Source organism: Betta splendens, chromosome 24, assembly GCF_900634795.4.
Source record: "Betta splendens chromosome 24, fBetSpl5.4, whole genome shotgun sequence".
NCBI classification, from domain to species: Eukaryota; Metazoa; Chordata; class Actinopteri; order Anabantiformes; family Osphronemidae; genus Betta; species Betta splendens.
The window spans coordinates 2,688,400-2,704,376 of record NC_040901.2 but is presented as its reverse complement, the minus strand read 5'-3'; the positions used below and the strand labels follow the sequence as shown (position 1 = coordinate 2,704,376).

Below are 15,977 nucleotides of genomic sequence, written 5' to 3'. Positions count from 1 at the left end.
AGGGCTGATAAACTATCTTAAAATGAATGTATTTGACTTTTGGTGCAATCGTGAAGGAAAGATAGCTTGGAAATCATTTTCTTCACAGTGAATCTGAACCTTCCCATGAGTCGAACGAGTTGACGTCACAGTAAGTTTTTAATTTGAAGCAACAAAATTTGACAAAGTTAAAACTTTGTTTTATTACACTTTGTATCCAACAAAACAATAACACCCACTTTTAAGACAGGTAGAAGAGGAGTTCATCAAAGTACACGTAAAATGTTTTAAGTGTCAGAGATGGAAATTATAAAGTTATTGTGTGTCTTTCACGGTGTAACCAGATAAAATCTGATTCTTTTGCTAATGGATCATCGCCCTGTGTTGCGTGTGGAGTCTCCGTCTATTACATGACTATAGTTAAAACAACAATACTTGTAAAGCTACTAATCTTAAACACTGGTTGCGGTCGTGTTTTAACTGTTTTTATACATTGGCAATTTTACGAATCGCTAGAGAAACCGTCCAGCTGCCCACCGAAAGTCACGTTCTTCTGGTCTTACGTTACACTCGGTACCTGATCGCGTTCATCCAATCACATCGATGTTTCGCGTCTCTCCTCGTGTGGTCTGTATTTCAAAATAAGAGCCGTAACCAGAAGTTGACCCGAAAATATTTAAAATATTATTTAAAATGAGGAACGCTTCACGAATTTGCGTGTCATCCTTGCGCAGGGGCCATGCTAATCTTCTCTGTATCGTTCCAATTTTAGTATATGTGCTACCGAAGTAACACAACATCTCACTGCAACTCACCCCTACTTATAGGGGCTATGTCCATGAACACTCTGTGTTGTGGTGGCGCAGTATTGCTAAACGTTTTAAGTGCCAAGCAACTAGTGGCTTTAACAGGCCAAGAAATATTGGTCTACGCAGCCATGGGTCATGTTTTGAGAGATCTGTTCGTCAGGACACATTCCTACCCAGATTTACTGCAATCTTGTCCTGTCTTTGCGCACAGGAGCTCACGGGGCTCATGGGAAATTATTTAAATCAGGCCTTACGTCAGGCGCTCAGGATTGGAGGACTGCAGGTCACGGAACAAAAGACTCACTCATAGCTCCTCCTCCAACAACTGCCACCTGGAACCTCACGCAGAAATGAGGGTGGGGGGGAAGCGGTAGGGTGAGGGTGGGGGAGAGACACACACACACACTCAGGCGGCACACGATCCATCCATCCATCCATTTTCTAACCCAGCTGGCTGTGGGCGAGAGGCAGGGTACACCCTGTCGCCAGTCCATCGCAGGGCAACACAGAGACAGACAACCATTCACACACACACACACACACTCACACCTACGGGCAATGGAGAGAGGCCAATCAACCTAATGCATGCTTTTGGACTGTGGAAGAAAGCCAGAGAACCTGAAGAGAACCCACGAGAAAACCCCCATCCTTCTCGTCAGCGCTGTACTCTGGCTTATACAACTAACCGCGAATATCAGACTGTGCGTGCTGAAGTATGGCAAGCCAAGAGGGTCACAAGAACGGCGTTTTTAAAACGCGCTTTGTCAGGTTGTGACGCGTCTCGTAACGCGTTTTGTCAGGTTGTGACGCGTTACGAGACGCGTCTCGGTTTTTTTCGAGACGCGTAACGAGACGCGTCTCGTTTGGTCTATGCAAATTTTTCCCCACCCACGTTTTCCCACCACCAATACATTCAAAGTGACTTCAGCCAATCACTGATGACTTGGAACAATCAAAAGTAGTAGATGACTGATACTCACTGACAATGTGTAAACAGTGAAATAGAACTGAAAATAGCCCCTTCCTTGGCTATGTAAGAACATATTCACCAAGTGCTGTAGATAATAAAAGAAGATAATAAAATAAAGCTAAAAGTTTTTAGAACTGAAAATAGCCCCTTCCTTGGCTATGTAAGAACATATTCACCGAGTGCTGTAGATAACAAAACAAGATAATAAAATAAAGCTAAAAGTTTTAAGCACATGCTTATATTAAGCACATGCATGCTTAAAATATGAGTTTATAATTTTTTTTTTTATTTTAACAAAATGATAAGCTGAAGAGCATTCGGTGATTAAAAATAACAGATATGGTTCTGGTGGTACACCGCGAGTCAGGGGATTGTGTGTGGGAGTAACCATCAATGAGCAGTGCTTTGTGTGGTGTGTGAAGAGTAAATTGTGCTTGCTTTCTACAAAGGAAGTGCACCAAGAGGTGCTGTTATTTTGTGTCTCATTGCCTGCACAGTCTAATCTGAGCAGTAGACACATGAATGATATTGCTTGTAAATAAGTACAGGATTTAATTGGGCATTCAGTTAATTGGACTTGCTTGCAAGAAGGACTCTTAATTGATAAATAATTTAATTTGTGTTGCTATAAACTACAAAGTCTTTACCTTAGCCAAATGTGCATAGTTCATGCATCGGCCATCCTGTACGGTGTGGTCTGCTGGAGCAGCAGCATCACAGTGAGGGACAGGAAGAGACTGGACAGGATCATCAACAAGTCCAGCTCTGTCCTGGGCTGCACCCTGGACACGGTGCAGGAGGTGGGTGAGAGAAGGGTCCTGGCTAAACTCGCATCCATCATGGACCAGGACTCTCACCCACTGGAGGACTCACTGTCTGCTCTGGAGAGCAGCTTCAGTAGCAGACTGATTCACCCTCGCTGTGTAAAGGAGAGACATTGTAGATCCTTTCTACCTGCTGCTGTCAGACTGTACAATCAGAACTGTTGACTACGTCCCACTACAGTCACTCACCCACTGCATCAGTGGTTTATATAGCAACCTGCTCTGCACAATATTTGTGTAAATCTGTGAACGATCATATATATTCTAACCGGTACAAATCTTATACCCATTACTGTGCAATAACCCTGCAATGACCTCATACTCGCTCCAACTGTACTGTACTGCTTTGTACTGTGCCAACACAAACTGTTCTGTAGCTGTACTCTCGCTTATCTGTACTGCTGTTATGAGAAGTAATTTCCCCACTGCGGGACTATTAAAGGTTTTCTTATTCTTATTCAACTTTCTCCCCGGTGAAGTTACCTGCAAGTTCCCGCGTAGTAACTGGGCCAGATGTCAACCATTCTGGACAGCAGCAGGTGACAACAAAGGGCACAGGGACTTGAGTGGACCTACCTGAATCCATGGCTTGAATTTTCTTCACCGTTTTCATAAGTATCACTATGAATCTCTTAGTATGTATCCTATGCATGTCATAGCACGCAAATAAAGTGACAATGACAGTATCATAAATTAGCTGTATGCTTTGATAATATAGAAAATGACAAACATAAGCGATTGCCTCGGAGCAGTAGATTGTGTGTTTTTTGCAACCATCAACCTCTCATGAATTTTCAGACATGTAGCTCTTAACATAATAAATACACTGCACTAGAACGGTTGTGTGGCTTTACTAACAGGACAATAACTTATGATAAAGCGCAGTGCAAATTTTCAAAATATTTCTAGATGAACCATGTGTGATTCAAACCCACCAGATGCGCAAACCCGCAAGAAGAAAAGCTTCAAAGTCTGAACTCTCTCATTAGTATTGACCTTAATGTCTGACCAAAAGTTGAATGATTTATCCACACACTCTTTGGTCCCTTACGGTAATATGTTACAAAATTACGACAAATGTTCTCAAAAGCAAATCTACAGGAAGGATCACAGTAGGAGCACAAAGCTGCAGTTGTAGCTGTTTAATGGAAGGGACTGCAATCAGAACAATGCCCATGTAATGAATAATAAGAGATCTAAATCATTTCAGAGGCAAAGCATTCACAGTGTAGCTAAGGGCTGATAAACTATCTTAAAATGAATGTATTTGACTTTTGGTGCAATCGTGAAGGAAAGATAGCTTGGAAATCATTTTCTTCACAGTGAATCTGAACCTTCCCATGAGTCGAACGAGTTGACGTCACAGTAAGTTTTTAATTTGAAGCAACAAAATTTGACAAAGTTAAAACTTTGTTTTATTACACTTTGTATCCTCCTCATGGTGACCATGAGGAGGACAAGACCAGAGATTTTGAAGAAAAGGACAGTGACTCATCCTCAGAAGATGCCCTTGATGTGTATAAGTGAAAACAGAAGCAAGTTAATCACAATAGGGAAGTAACAAAAAATACATAATAATAACAATAAATAAATACAATACAAGGCTCCTTTATACACTCTCTCTTAGTTTTTCTGAGAGGAGGTTCTGTAAAGAATAGTTTAGCATGTGATGAATGACATTGAAGAAATTTTGTGCTGTCAACTGTCTGTGTTTAGCTCTTTCACTTAGAATCCAGTGAAATCTCGCCTTCCTAAGTCTTCCATTTCTTCTTTGTGGAGTTCCCTAAAGTTGGTGCAGCCTGACACTTCAGCCTCATCCAGGCAGCCTTCATGGAGCTCCTACCTGCCCCCCACAGAGTCACACCTACAGGACATACAATGGGTATCGTGAGCCGCCTAGACCACCTGGGGCCGTCGGCAGGAGATGGGCCTTTTACCCTGAACGATCGTCTTCCTGGAATAAAGGGAACGTGATTGGGAGCTGGTGATTGGGCGAGTGTCTTCCTGGTGGCTCTGACTCATGATCAGCTGTCACACAGCTGTCAGTGAGGAACACACAGATCAGATCAAATGTTCTACACTCTCACTAGATCTGGCCTGATGGATCAATACGATCATGTGCGATCATCATCATTCACCTGGTTCACATCAGATTTATAAATTATACATTATGTAATTACAAAGAAAAGATGTCAACACTGAACTGATCCTTTGAAAAGATTTTTATGTAACAAAAACATCAATTGAATTTGAAGCTTGAGAACATTGTCAACAGTAAAATTAAACTATGTACATTACAAATTTGTAACAAAATACTCTATTAAAATTAGCTAGATTTTCAAAATACACACAAAATATATATATAAGCAAAATTACACAAACTATATACAGGTGACACTATGCTGCACGTGAAGTTGGTGTCTCCTGCAGTCAGAAAAAAGATGAAAAGGAGTCACATGCATTGTCATGCACCTCACCTGCGCGACTGCTGGTCTGTAGAGAATAAAACAGGTCAGAGGTCAGACAGACGCTCCACTCACACAGGCAAATATAATCATCTAAAGACCTACATTTCGGGTCCAGTCGTCTCTTCTCTTTCAACCTGTCATCCACAGAGCGACCCTCCGATGTGGCACAGAAGAACTCTCCCCTGTAACGGCTGTGGCCATACCGTTTGTTCTTGGGCTGACCACAGCAGCGACAGCGGACATGCTGAAAGATCTTCCTCTCTTTAAGAGGGAGACTCCTCTCTCGCTGACGACGCAGCTCCTCCTCTCTAATCCTCCTCTGCCAGGCTGTGGAGCGAGGAACAACGGCAGCAGAAGCGGGTGCAGGAGCAGCAGGCGCAGCAGCAGCGGCAGCGGCAGGAGCAGCAGCAGCAGCAGCAGCAGGTGATGGAGATGGCATGGTGGGTGGTAGTGGTGATTGTGTCAGAAGGAGCAGTGACGGTGGTGGAGGCTGCAGAGGTCATGGCAGGAAAGACGATCAGGTCATACAGGGCCCACGGTGTGTGGTTGCCAGCCCTGAGGGGTCTTCAGGTTGTGGGTGCTGCAACGGCCTCTGAGGTAGCACAGGGTTCCCCTTCAGAGACTGTGATGGGACATCCTGTGTACCAGCAGCAGGTCCGCCTGGTCTGAGGACAGTACTGAGGAGGAAGGTGGTGCTCATTCCCTTGCTCCTCTCTGTGTGCCTGGGTAAAAACAAACATCCCTTATCATGACAGGTTTCAATCATCTGCTGCCTCGTCTACAGTTCCAGTGAGGTGAGATGGATCCTACCACTTCTTCTGGTTGACATACATACATTGCGTCTTCTGGTTGACATTGTAGAGGTGGATGGAGGTGCTGGCCATCAGCGTGGGGCAGCTGACTACAACGTCCCGGATAGTGTTGCAGTCCCTCAGGACTACTACTGTCCTGGACCCCGCCCAGTGAACGTCCCTCACTGTGGACGTCACACAGCTCCATGATGATGGCCTCCACCAGCCTGCTGACTTTAGGGGACTGAGCAGCTTTGCCTAGAAAGGAACTGCACACAACCAGAACCCAGTGTTCAAGGACAGAACAGACATGAGGAGACACATTTAATATCTATGACTCATATCTATGATTTAAATCTTACCGCTGCACGCTGTCCATGCCGGCAATGCTGCTGGACCGCAAGCTCCTAAAGTGGCCTGTCACCAACTGGCGCGGGGGGGCAACTGGTGCCTTGTCATGATCCAGCAGCTTCTCCCACAAGGCGACGATCTCTCTGGCCTTTAGCTGCGTCACATACGTGTGATGACACAGCTCTACTAGGGCGTGGGCCAGAGCGGTGACGTGTTGGTACCCGCTACGTCCATCTGGGCCAAGTGCATCCTGTAAATGCAAAAGAATAAATATCCACATCGTAACCAAAAAGACACAATAAAATGCTAGGTTATGTGTAATGTGTTACACTTACAGGGCCGTCACCCTCTGCGACATCCATTCCCGTCTCCACGGCGGATTCTTCCCGTGAGACGGGGTCGGTGTCATCTGAAGAAGCATCATCATCAGCAGCAGCAGCAGCAGCAGCCTGCTGGTCCTGCAGGAACTGGATGTCCTGCAGCTCCTCAAATCCCTCATCCTGTTCCTCCTCATCCACAACCTCCACGTCAGCCTCATCCAGGCCGTTGGGAGCATCTGGATCCCGGCCCAAATCCTCCAGCACGGCACCCGTCTGAGAAAACAGGTACTCCACCCCAATCAGCTCACCTGAAAGAAACACAAGGCGACATGAGTTTACATGTTTTCACTCATGTACTCATCACTCGGGGTGTGATGCTGTGACTTCCAGTCCACTACCTGTGTACTCTCCAGGCTGGGTGTATGTCTCCACCAGCGTCCTACCCATGTACTTCTGGGTCAGCCGATTGAGGTAATTCTGCCGCCGGGCATCGTAGCTGCGCGGGACCAGCCTCTGGACTCCTTCCACTGAAGCTCTGCCGCGGTCTTCATTCCATCGTACCAGGCCCTCCAGCAAGTACACCTGAAAGTGCAGGGCACTGGCTGACGTGCCTGGAGACAGGGAGAGACAAAAAAATTCCACTATTTGGAAAACAATCTCAACTTCAACATCTCACAACAACACAACACTAGTAACAAGAAAAAAACTAAACAGCCGTTTGTTTCCCCTTTTGTTTCTCACCAGGTATGAAGCCGTTCAGGTGAAGGTGGAAGAACTCCAGTGAAGTGGATCCTCGGGCGCAGCGGTAGACGGGGAGCCGGATCCCTCCCTTGGTCAGCTCCCCCTGTAGAGCGCCACTCCCGGAGGATCCTGGATGCAGCTCAGGTGACGACGCTGCACGCTCCAAATTGCCTCCATCCTCTCACGGTGGATGAGGACGACGCCCAGATTGTTTTGCAGGTCCCAGAACTGATCCAGGAGCTCCTGGATCAGCCTCTCCGTCTCTGCCGCGCCGCGCGTGTAGCGGCGGCAGTGACGCACCAGCTCCTTGGCAGAGAGATGGATGTAGGAATCTCTGCCCTCCTCTGCGCGCTTGGCCTTCTCCAGCAGAGCCAGGTCGTCCTGGTCCCACAGGTAGATGGCGTAGGACAGCCGCGCCATGAACTGAGGGTACAGCTGGTGGCTCTCAGTGGTGACACCTCTGGCAAAGCGTTGCATAAGGTGCCACACGTCCAGCCTCACCACCAGCCGGTCCCACTCGGAGAACATGGCCGCCGCGTGCTTCCGGCCAGCGAGGGAGCAGCAGTCACGGTCCACGTACAGCACCGCTGGAGGGGCCACCTGGGCTTCTCGGTACCGCCGCATCAGCCCTGCGGCCAAGGGCAAAAGCCCATCCCCCTTGGCAGCCGTGAGGACGGACATGAGCACCTGGCAGCGGTGGAGAGCAGAGAACAAAAAGGTCAGTGATGCATTTCATACACGGTGAGGGGAAAGAAACTGATGCCCACCCCACACACACATACCTGTCCGTACTCGTTGCCCACGTTTGTCACCCACGCTGCAGTGCCCGCAGCTTTGCCAGCCAGCTTGGAGGTCATCTGGACGTGTGACAATAGGCAGAAAGAAAATGTAATCAGCACTGATGAATAAATAAATCACCAGTGTTCTCTGCTGATCCGTTATGACCCAGATTGACCTTCTTGGTAGATTCCATCTTCAGGATTTTGCCGAAGATAGACGTGACCCTGGCCTTGGTTGCCTCCAGCCTAGACAGGGCGTCCCTGACAAAGACAGAGAGGAGCCAGCCCACGGTGGGCACCGGGTGCAGGGGTGGGACAGTCACCGGCTGGACTGCTGCACCCGCTACGCCCAGCTTCTCCAGCACCCCGAGGTACGTTGCAGTGCAGGACATCCAGGTCTCTGTGTGGTCCTCCACCAGCTGTTTGCGGAGGCAGGTCGCACTGTTGCCCAAAGTCTGCTGTCTCATCTGCAAGATCACAGACTTGTGGCAGGACAGCCTGAAAGGGAGCACAACAAGTCAACGGTTGAAATCCTGACCCGACACGCCTCTTTACGTTTATATGTAGGCGTCTCACAGGCTCAGCACTTACTTGTAGGTGAGTACAGCTGGGAATTGATCCTGGTGACTCAGGTCCAACTGATTGATGATGTCCTGGGCCCAGGTGGCGATCTTCTTCCCACAGGAACGACATTCCAGGTACTCTGTGCCCATAAAGTACCAGCCGTCCCTGTCCAGTACCCTGCGCACCGTCTTGTAGAGTCCTGCGCCGGTCAGCTTCGTGTCACAGCTGGGGCACACAAGCCTGCACGCCCACATCTTGTAGGGCATCCACAGGAAGAACGGCCTCTGGAAGAAGCCGTGGGACGATTCAGGGGGCTGGGTGTAGAGCGGCCGGGCTCCGGGAGGGTACCACCAGAGGCGAAGGGTCGGTGGTGAGGACATGCTGGCCCCTGGCGTTCCTGGTGAACAGAGCCCGGCCCACCCAGTCCTGCTGCTCCTCCGGCAGAGTCTGCCTCCAGCTGTGAGGCAGCAGCTTCACCACAGGAACAGACAAAAGGTCAGCACAAACTGAACAATGTGAAGCACAGTGGGAGAGCTGCCCTGCAGAGGGAGGGGGGGCACTCACCTCTGAGCCAGTAACTGGCCCTAAGGGTTTAGGACAGCCCTCAGCTGCGGCTGGAGCTCTGGTCCTGTGCTGCACGGCGACGCCGCTGTCACCACTGGAAGGCAGGTCCAGGTCATCGACTGCTGCAGGAGTGGAGGCTGAAGATGGGACCTCTGCAAAAATAAATAAAAGTAATCAAACTCATGCAAAGACACAAAAGCGAGGCATGAGTGTCTAAGCTTGGGTGGTTAGGCTTTATGATCTACAGCTGACTACCAGCTAGAAGCAGAAGCGGTGGACTCTACAGGGTCCAGCAAACATCAACCTTACCTCATAGTGACCTTATAACGATCGATTACATACAGTTTTACACCATTAATCCATTGGAGGCTTCTGAATAACAGAAGAACAGCTATTATCAGGTCCAAACACATTCACCATAGGATCATTCACATTTGTTAAAGGGTTGTAACCACTGTGTGTGTGCGTGTGTGTTTGTGTGTGTGAGTGAACTCACGCTGAGTCTCCTCTGAGGGCTCGTCAGCAGCTGTTTCACACAAAAACAGACAAAGAAATAAGCTTTCAGAGACACGCATGCAGGCAGCAGGAAAGCAAACTGGGAGCAGAACACCTACTGTCAGATGGTGGGCACTGGGGCTGCTGGAAGGGATGCTGGTTCTTCTCCTGGTCCCGGCCCAGTATGTAGGTCTTTAAAGCATGCAGGTTGCTGCCTGGGATGCACTTCTTCTTCCTCAGCCACTGCACGTAGCTACAGTAACAACAACATCACTAACAACTGTGTGCGCGGTTGTTCCAGAAAGACTCAATGTCACTATTTCATCAGCACATGGTGTTTGTTGTCTGTGCACAGGCTTACGTCACACCCTATTTCCCCGTGGCCTCGTTCATGGAGGCGTAGGTCATGGCTCCGTGGGGGCCGAACCTCACCAACTTCTTGTCTTGGCTCCGGACAGACGTGGAACCCTCCGTGACACGGCGTCCCTCCACGGCTGACATCACCTCTGGGAACAGCTTGCTGTAGGTGGTGAGGGCATCCTGTGTAGCGGGAGAACAGAATATGTGTATTACGACAGAAATAGGAATTTCTTGATGATTGCTCTGATTGACCTGTGTGAGTTGGGATCCGTATAATAGTTCTAATGATGGCTCTACTTTTACTGTACTAGGATGAGTGAGATATTTCTGTGTTGTACTCCACAGCACCTTGTTGGCCATAAGTGGTGAGCTGGATGTGTCACCACTCTCCCGCTCCTTCTGGTGTGAGGCCAGCAGGGCCACAGCGTAGCCCACGTCGTGACTCAGGAGCCACTTGAAGGTCTGTCCCCGGTACTGCCCAAACTGGATCTCATATTGGCTGAGAAGCAGCTGGGAGCAGTGGGGATCTCCTCCTCCTTGCAGAATGCAAGGCACCGGCTGGATGGTGTTGAAGGCACTGGAGAAGTCAAAGAACATGATCCTCACAGTGCTGCCGGGCTTCTCTAGGTGAGAAAGAGCTCGATGTAGGAGGAAGATGACGGCGTCGTCTGCTCCTATGCCGTGTCGGTAGGCGAACTGCAGCGGGTCCAGGTAGGTTCCCACCGCAGAGCGGAGGTGACCCAGGACCAGTCTCTCCGGTGTCTTCATCAGGGGTGATGTCAGAGCCACTGGTCTGAAGCTGCTGGGGTCTTTGGCGTGCGGTGTCTTGGGCACTGGTACCACGCAGGAGGTCTTCCAGAGCTGTGGTACCACCCTCAGCTTGAGGCTCAGGTTGAGGACATGCTCCATAACTCCACACAATTCGCCTGCGCAGGACTTGAGGAGTCTGGAGCTGATGCCGTCTGGTCCAGCTGCTTTCCTGGCCTTGATCTTCCTGAGCTCACTTCTCACCTGGGTGCTGGAGAAGGATAGGGGTTGAGGGAGTGTCTCAGTGTGGTGTGAAGTGAGGGGGTGTTGTTGGTATGAGTCGCCAGTCGTCAGGGCTGAGGGTAGAGGGCTTTGTGTAAAGGTGTGAAGGGCTGTGGGGGCTGGTAATCCTGTGGTATGAGGTGACAAAAGGTTTGGAGGCAGCTGCTGGGAGGTGTGAGTGGGTGCTTGGTCAAACCTATTAAAGTATGAGTTCAGCTCGTTGACCCAGTTCGGGTCCCCCTCAGCCTGTGGATGTGGAGCTTTGAAGCCTGACATGGTTTTCAGGCTCCTCCACACCTCACTGACATTGTTCTGCTGCAGCTGCTCCTCCTTCTTCCTCCTGTAGCTGGACTTCCCCTCACGGATTTTCCTCCTCAGCTACAGGTCAGCAAGAAAGCAAAAGGTCAGTCTCAGCCATCATGTTGTGAAGACTTACTTTGGAACATTTAAGATGCTGCGTGTGTCCTTTCTCTTCTTCCAGAGACTGCGCCCTACAGAACCTCGCAGCGCAGATGAAGGCACTCCCTAAAGTTGTGGGCTGTGAGCTGCCACCTACTTGGGATTTGCTGGTTATAGACGGACATGGATCTACTCTGCAGCTTGCATTATTACACGCCAAGCGTGTGTTTCACTGTTTGATAATGGAAGGGAACAAACTCAATACTTGGTGGAGAAAACGTTGGCTGCAATACATCTGAATCTGAGCTGTGATAAAGAAAAATAACGTGACAGCGGATGAAGTTTGTTCCCGAGAACAGGAACAAAAAAACAGTTGTGATTCTGATGTTGGTAATAACATGAGATGTATTCATTAGGTAATACTACAGAAAATGTCTTATTAGCAATATGTTTCTTCATAGTGTGAATTTGAGGTTTGACTTGGAGTTTTGACATGCTGCATTTTTCACGCAGTCACTTTGGTTTTGACATTAATTTTGTCGATTTGATTCTGCTTCAAACAAAAGCTCTAAGATTTGACCAAGAATGGGTTTAGGTTTATTGAAGACATTTACACAGACACGTCTACTGAAGAAGTGGCATAACTGTACTGTAGCTAAATGTACAATAGTACCAGTAGTTCCACTCCTCTATTGTAGCTTTGACTTGTCTGTAGTTACATTTCAAGTTTTTATACAACATTTGTTCTTCTTTAAATGTTCTTTGTTTTTCTGGAAGTCCTGATGAGATTTGTACAAGCAGACTTGAAGCTACAGTACAACGTCTTAATTTACAGAAGCCAACTGTGCGGCTCTTAGCCTCCTTCTACTACTTTGTTATTGAGTGTGCTCGCTTTCTCCGTCACCTCCTGGTTTAATTCCATTAGCCTGCAAAGAAAGAAATCTGTCGGGACCCCTCACATCCTAAGTCCCATGTTCCAGTGGCTCCCATCAGGACACAGACTCCCTGATGCAGGACCCAAATAGGGGAAACACTGTATTCCCAGCAGTAGTTATCTATGTGAATGCTGTCCTGTACAATGACGCTTTTAATTGATCTTATTAGTAATATTAATTTTCCTGGATGCTTTTCCTTAATTGGCCTTCATGGATAAATAATAGAGACAAAGTGTTTTAAATTGAATTGATCAATACATTATAAATACCTGAAATACTTATGTACACATTATTCAAAGAAATAAATTAAAAACAAATCTATGTTGTGAAGTTCACGTCTGAAAATATGTCAGTTGTATAAAAAACATTTTGCCTTTTCCAACAACAAACGCTTGGCCCGACCGAGTCTATCCCGTTGTTGACCGCAGCCAGTATGGAAAGCATATGAACTACGCAGATGTGCCACCTCAGCTGCATCCAGGACCCGCCATGTGTGCAGCTGCAGCTACTGTATTAATACTTATTATAACAAGAGGTGGTGTAATTAGCTACTACTATTCAAGTGACAATAGAGAACTGATAAAATACTAAGCTGAAGCAAATAAATGAGACAGGTTTTGTTCATTGGTCTGAAAGCCTGCCTTGTAAATGCTTTTTTTCATAAGTTTATGTTTAAGTTTATTTAACTTTTCACAACTGGATCTCCTTAGAGTTGGACAATATTCCCCTTTTCTCCTATTTGAACGTTATTTTAATCTCAGATACTGTTAACGTGATTTTACTTCTGTGCAAATGTCTTTCTTTGACTCTAATTTATTTTACGAATGACTTTGAATTCTTGAAAGTCTTTGTTAAAACTTTACTTTTACGGTTAAACTTAAAACAGGGTTAAAATTAGACTATAGTACTACCCTAAAGCTGCTAAACCTAAACACTGGCTATTGTTGTTGTTTTAATTGTTGTTTATTGTCTTTCTGTGACATCACACATGCTAGAAACAGACCAGAGTTAAACAAGTGACTATAATTAGCTGTGACTGTGTTACAAGGTGAAACACTGAGAAGAATACGAGGTGGTGGAGCTTTTGTCTTTTCAGTCTGATAATGTTGGTGGCACAGGCTGCTACCATGTTTTGAACTGTTTCTCTGCACGTTGTTTATTGTAAAATACATTTAAAAATGTGACTAACTCATGTAAATCACTAAACTCTACAGATACGTTTGTGAGGTTTATTTATTTTACAAACAGGGTTGTTAGGCACAACAAGGGATAATCAAATATGGAAATACAGATAAAAGTAAAATATAATAAGTCATAAAACCATGAACTTATGTTTAACCATCACGTTCAACGATTTTAAGTAATTGGTCAAATAATTTAGGTGAGGGAGTACAACCACCACAAGTTGCCCATGTAATGAATAATAAGAGATTTAAATCATTTCAGAGGCAAAGCATTCACAGTGTAGCTAAGGGCTGATAAACTATCTTAAAATGAATGTATTTGACTTTTGGTGCAATCGTGAAGGAAAGATAGCTTGGAAATCATTTTCTTCACAGTGAATCTGAACCTTCCCATGAGTCGAACGAGTTGACGTCACAGTAAGTTTTTAATTTGAAGCAACAAAATTTGACAAAGTTAAAACTTTGTTTTATTACACTTTGTATCCTCCTCATGGTGACCATGAGGAGGACAAGACCAGAGATTTTGAAGAAAAGGACAGTGACTCATCCTCAGAAGATGCCCTTGATGTGTATAAGTGAAAACAGAAGCAAGTTAATCACAATAGGGAAGTAACAAAAAATACATAATAATAACAATAAATAAATACAATACAAGGCTCCTTTATACACTCTCTCTTAGTTTTTCTGAGAGGAGGTTCTGTAAAGAATAGTTTAGCATGTGATGAATGACATTGAAGAAATTTTGTGCTGTCAACTGTCTGTGTTTAGCTCTTTCACTTAGAATCCAGTGAAATCTCGCCTTCCTAAGTCTTCCATTTCTTCTTTGTGGAGTTCCCTAAAGTTGGTGCAGCCTGACACTTCAGCCTCATCCAGGCAGCCTTCATGGAGCTCCTACCTGCCCCCCACAGAGTCACACCTACAGGACATACAATGGGTATCGTGAGCCGCCTAGACCACCTGGGGCCGTCGGCAGGAGATGGGCCTTTTACCCTGAACGATCGTCTTCCTGGAATAAAGGGAACGTGATTGGGAGCTGGTGATTGGGCGAGTGTCTTCCTGGTGGCTCTGACTCATGATCAGCTGTCACACAGCTGTCAGTGAGGAACACACAGATCAGATCAAATGTTCTACACTCTCACTAGATCTGGCCTGATGGATCAATACGATCATGTGCGATCATCATCATTCACCTGGTTCACATCAGATTTATAAATTATACATTATGTAATTACAAAGAAAAGATGTCAACACTGAACTGATCCTTTGAAAAGATTTTTATGTAACAAAAACATCAATTGAATTTGAAGCTTGAGAACATTGTCAACAGTTAAATTAAACTATGTACATTACAAATTTGTAACAAAATACTCTATTAAAATTAGCTAGATTTTCAAAATACACACAAAATATATATATAAGCAAAATTACACAAACTATATACAGGTGACACTATGCTGCACGTGAAGTTGGTGTCTCCTGCAGTCAGAAAAAAGATGAAAAGGAGTCACATGCATTGTCATGCACCTCACCTGCGCGACTGCTGGTCTGTAGAGAATAAAACAGGTCAGAGGTCAGACAGACGCTCCACTCACACAGGCAAATATAATCATCTAAAGACCTACATTTCGGGTCCAGTCGTCTCTTCTCTTTCAACCTGTCATCCACAGAGCGACCCTCCGATGTGGCACAGAAGAACTCTCCCCTGTAACGGCTGTGGCCATACCGTTTGTTCTTGGGCTGACCACAGCAGCGACAGCGGACATGCTGAAAGATCTTCCTCTCTTTAAGAGGGAGACTCCTCTCTCGCTGACGACGCAGCTCCTCCTCTCTAATCCTCCTCTGCCAGGCTGTGGAGCGAGGAACAACGGCAGCAGAAGCGGGTGCAGGAGCAGCAGGCGCAGCAGCAGCGGCAGCGGCAGGAGCAGCAGCAGCAGCAGCAGCAGCAGCAGCAGGTGATGGAGATGGCATGGTGGGTGGTAGTGGTGATTGTGTCAGAAGGAGCAGTGACGGTGGTGGAGGCTGCAGAGGTCATGGCAGGAAAGACGATCAGGTCATACAGGGCCCACGGTGTGTGGTTGCCAGCCCTGAGGGGTCTTCAGGTTGTGGGTGCTGCAACGGCCTCTGAGGTAGCACAGGGTTCCCCTTCAGAGACTGTGATGGGACATCCTGTGTACCAGCAGCAGGTCCGCCTGGTCTGAGGACAGTACTGAGGAGGAAGGTGGTGCTCATTCCCTTGCTCCTCTCTGTGTGCCTGGGTAAAAACAAACATCCCTTATCATGACAGGTTTCAATCATCTGCTGCCTCGTCTACAGTTCCAGTGAGGTGAGATGGATCCTACCACTTCTTCTGGTTGACATACATACATTGCGTCTTCTGGTTGACATTGTAGAGGTGGATGGAGGTGCTGGCCATCA

The 15,977-nt window shown here is 46.9% G+C and overlaps 3 protein-coding genes, 1 long non-coding RNA gene and 1 other non-coding gene across 8 annotated transcripts; 1 reads left to right on the top strand and 4 right to left on the bottom strand.

Annotated features, from left to right (window-relative positions):
- Positions 1–668: 668 nt before the first annotated feature.
- On the bottom strand, positions 669–774 carry LOC114850208 (U6 spliceosomal RNA). Its single transcript, XR_003784789.1, has one exon. It is a non-coding gene; the product is annotated as a U6 spliceosomal RNA (small nuclear RNA).
- Positions 775–3,743: 2,969 nt separating this feature from the next.
- On the bottom strand, positions 3,744–7,473 carry LOC114850102 (uncharacterized). 4 transcript variants are annotated; one of them, XR_008693816.1, is made up of 7 exons: positions 7,254–7,473; positions 6,911–7,123; positions 6,528–6,820; positions 6,204–6,442; positions 5,886–6,110; positions 5,153–5,772; positions 3,744–5,075 (listed from the first exon to the last, which is right to left on the bottom strand). XR_008693816.1 is itself a non-coding variant. In XM_029142079.3 (5 exons), the coding sequence occupies exons 1-5, from the start codon at positions 6,957–6,959 to the stop codon at positions 5,568–5,570; spliced, it is 1,011 nt and encodes a 336-aa protein (XP_028997912.1). In that variant the 5' UTR covers positions 6,960–7,473; the 3' UTR covers positions 3,744–5,567. The 4 variants fall into 4 exon arrangements, 1 of the variants encoding a protein (XP_028997912.1); XR_005897346.2 differs by having other exon boundaries at positions 6,911–7,473; XR_008693815.1 differs by having other exon boundaries at positions 3,744–5,006; positions 6,911–7,473.
- LOC114850111 (uncharacterized) lies at positions 7,347–8,984 on the bottom strand. Its single transcript, XM_055506637.1, has 4 exons — positions 8,624–8,984; positions 8,209–8,530; positions 8,036–8,110; positions 7,347–7,940 (listed from the first exon to the last, which is right to left on the bottom strand). Exons 1-4 carry the CDS (start codon positions 8,974–8,976, stop codon positions 7,347–7,349), a joined length of 1,344 nt encoding a protein of 447 aa, XP_055362612.1. The 5' UTR covers positions 8,977–8,984.
- A 791-nt stretch (positions 8,985–9,775) lies between these two features.
- Positions 9,776–11,320, bottom strand: LOC129603680 (uncharacterized). Its single transcript, XM_055506281.1, has 3 exons — positions 10,364–11,320; positions 10,017–10,195; positions 9,776–9,908 (listed from the first exon to the last, which is right to left on the bottom strand). Exons 1-2 carry the CDS (start codon positions 11,318–11,320, stop codon positions 10,025–10,027), a joined length of 1,128 nt encoding a protein of 375 aa, XP_055362256.1. The 3' UTR covers positions 9,776–9,908; positions 10,017–10,024.
- LOC129603693 (uncharacterized) lies at positions 10,361–13,599 on the top strand. Its single transcript, XR_008693831.1, has 2 exons — positions 10,361–10,475; positions 10,559–13,599. It is a non-coding gene; the product is annotated as an uncharacterized LOC129603693 (long non-coding RNA).
- The last annotated feature ends 2,378 nt before the right edge of the window (positions 13,600–15,977 follow it).

Bases quoted from the DNA above. Each gene is read 5' to 3' on its own strand.
- LOC114850111 (XM_055506637.1), bottom strand. From the start codon at position 8,976: ATGTCCTCACCACCGACCCTTCGCCTCTGGTGGTACCCTCCCGGAGCC. The intron at 8,111-8,208 runs GTCAATCTGGGT...TCACACGTCCAG, and splicing joins AGATGGAATCTACCAAGAAG to ATGACCTCCAAGCTGGCTGG. The intron at 7,941-8,035 runs GTATGTGTGTGT...CACCGCTGCCAG, and splicing joins TGGGCAACGAGTACGGACAG to GTGCTCATGTCCGTCCTCAC.
- LOC114850102 (XM_029142079.3), bottom strand. From the start codon at position 6,959: ATGGGTAGGACGCTGGTGGAGACATACACCCAGCCTGGAGAGTACACA. The intron at 6,821-6,910 runs GTAGTGGACTGG...TGTTTCTTTCAG, and splicing joins CCAGCCTGGAGAGTACACAG to GTGAGCTGATTGGGGTGGAG. The intron at 5,773-5,885 runs GTATGTATGTCA...GTTTTTACCCAG, and splicing joins TGTCAACCAGAAGACGCAAT to GCACACAGAGAGGAGCAAGG.
- LOC129603680 (XM_055506281.1), bottom strand. From the start codon at position 11,320: ATGTCAGGCTTCAAAGCTCCACATCCACAGGCTGAGGGGGACCCGAAC. The intron at 10,196-10,363 runs GTGCTGTGGAGT...CCCGCTACACAG, and splicing joins CACCACTTATGGCCAACAAG to GATGCCCTCACCACCTACAG.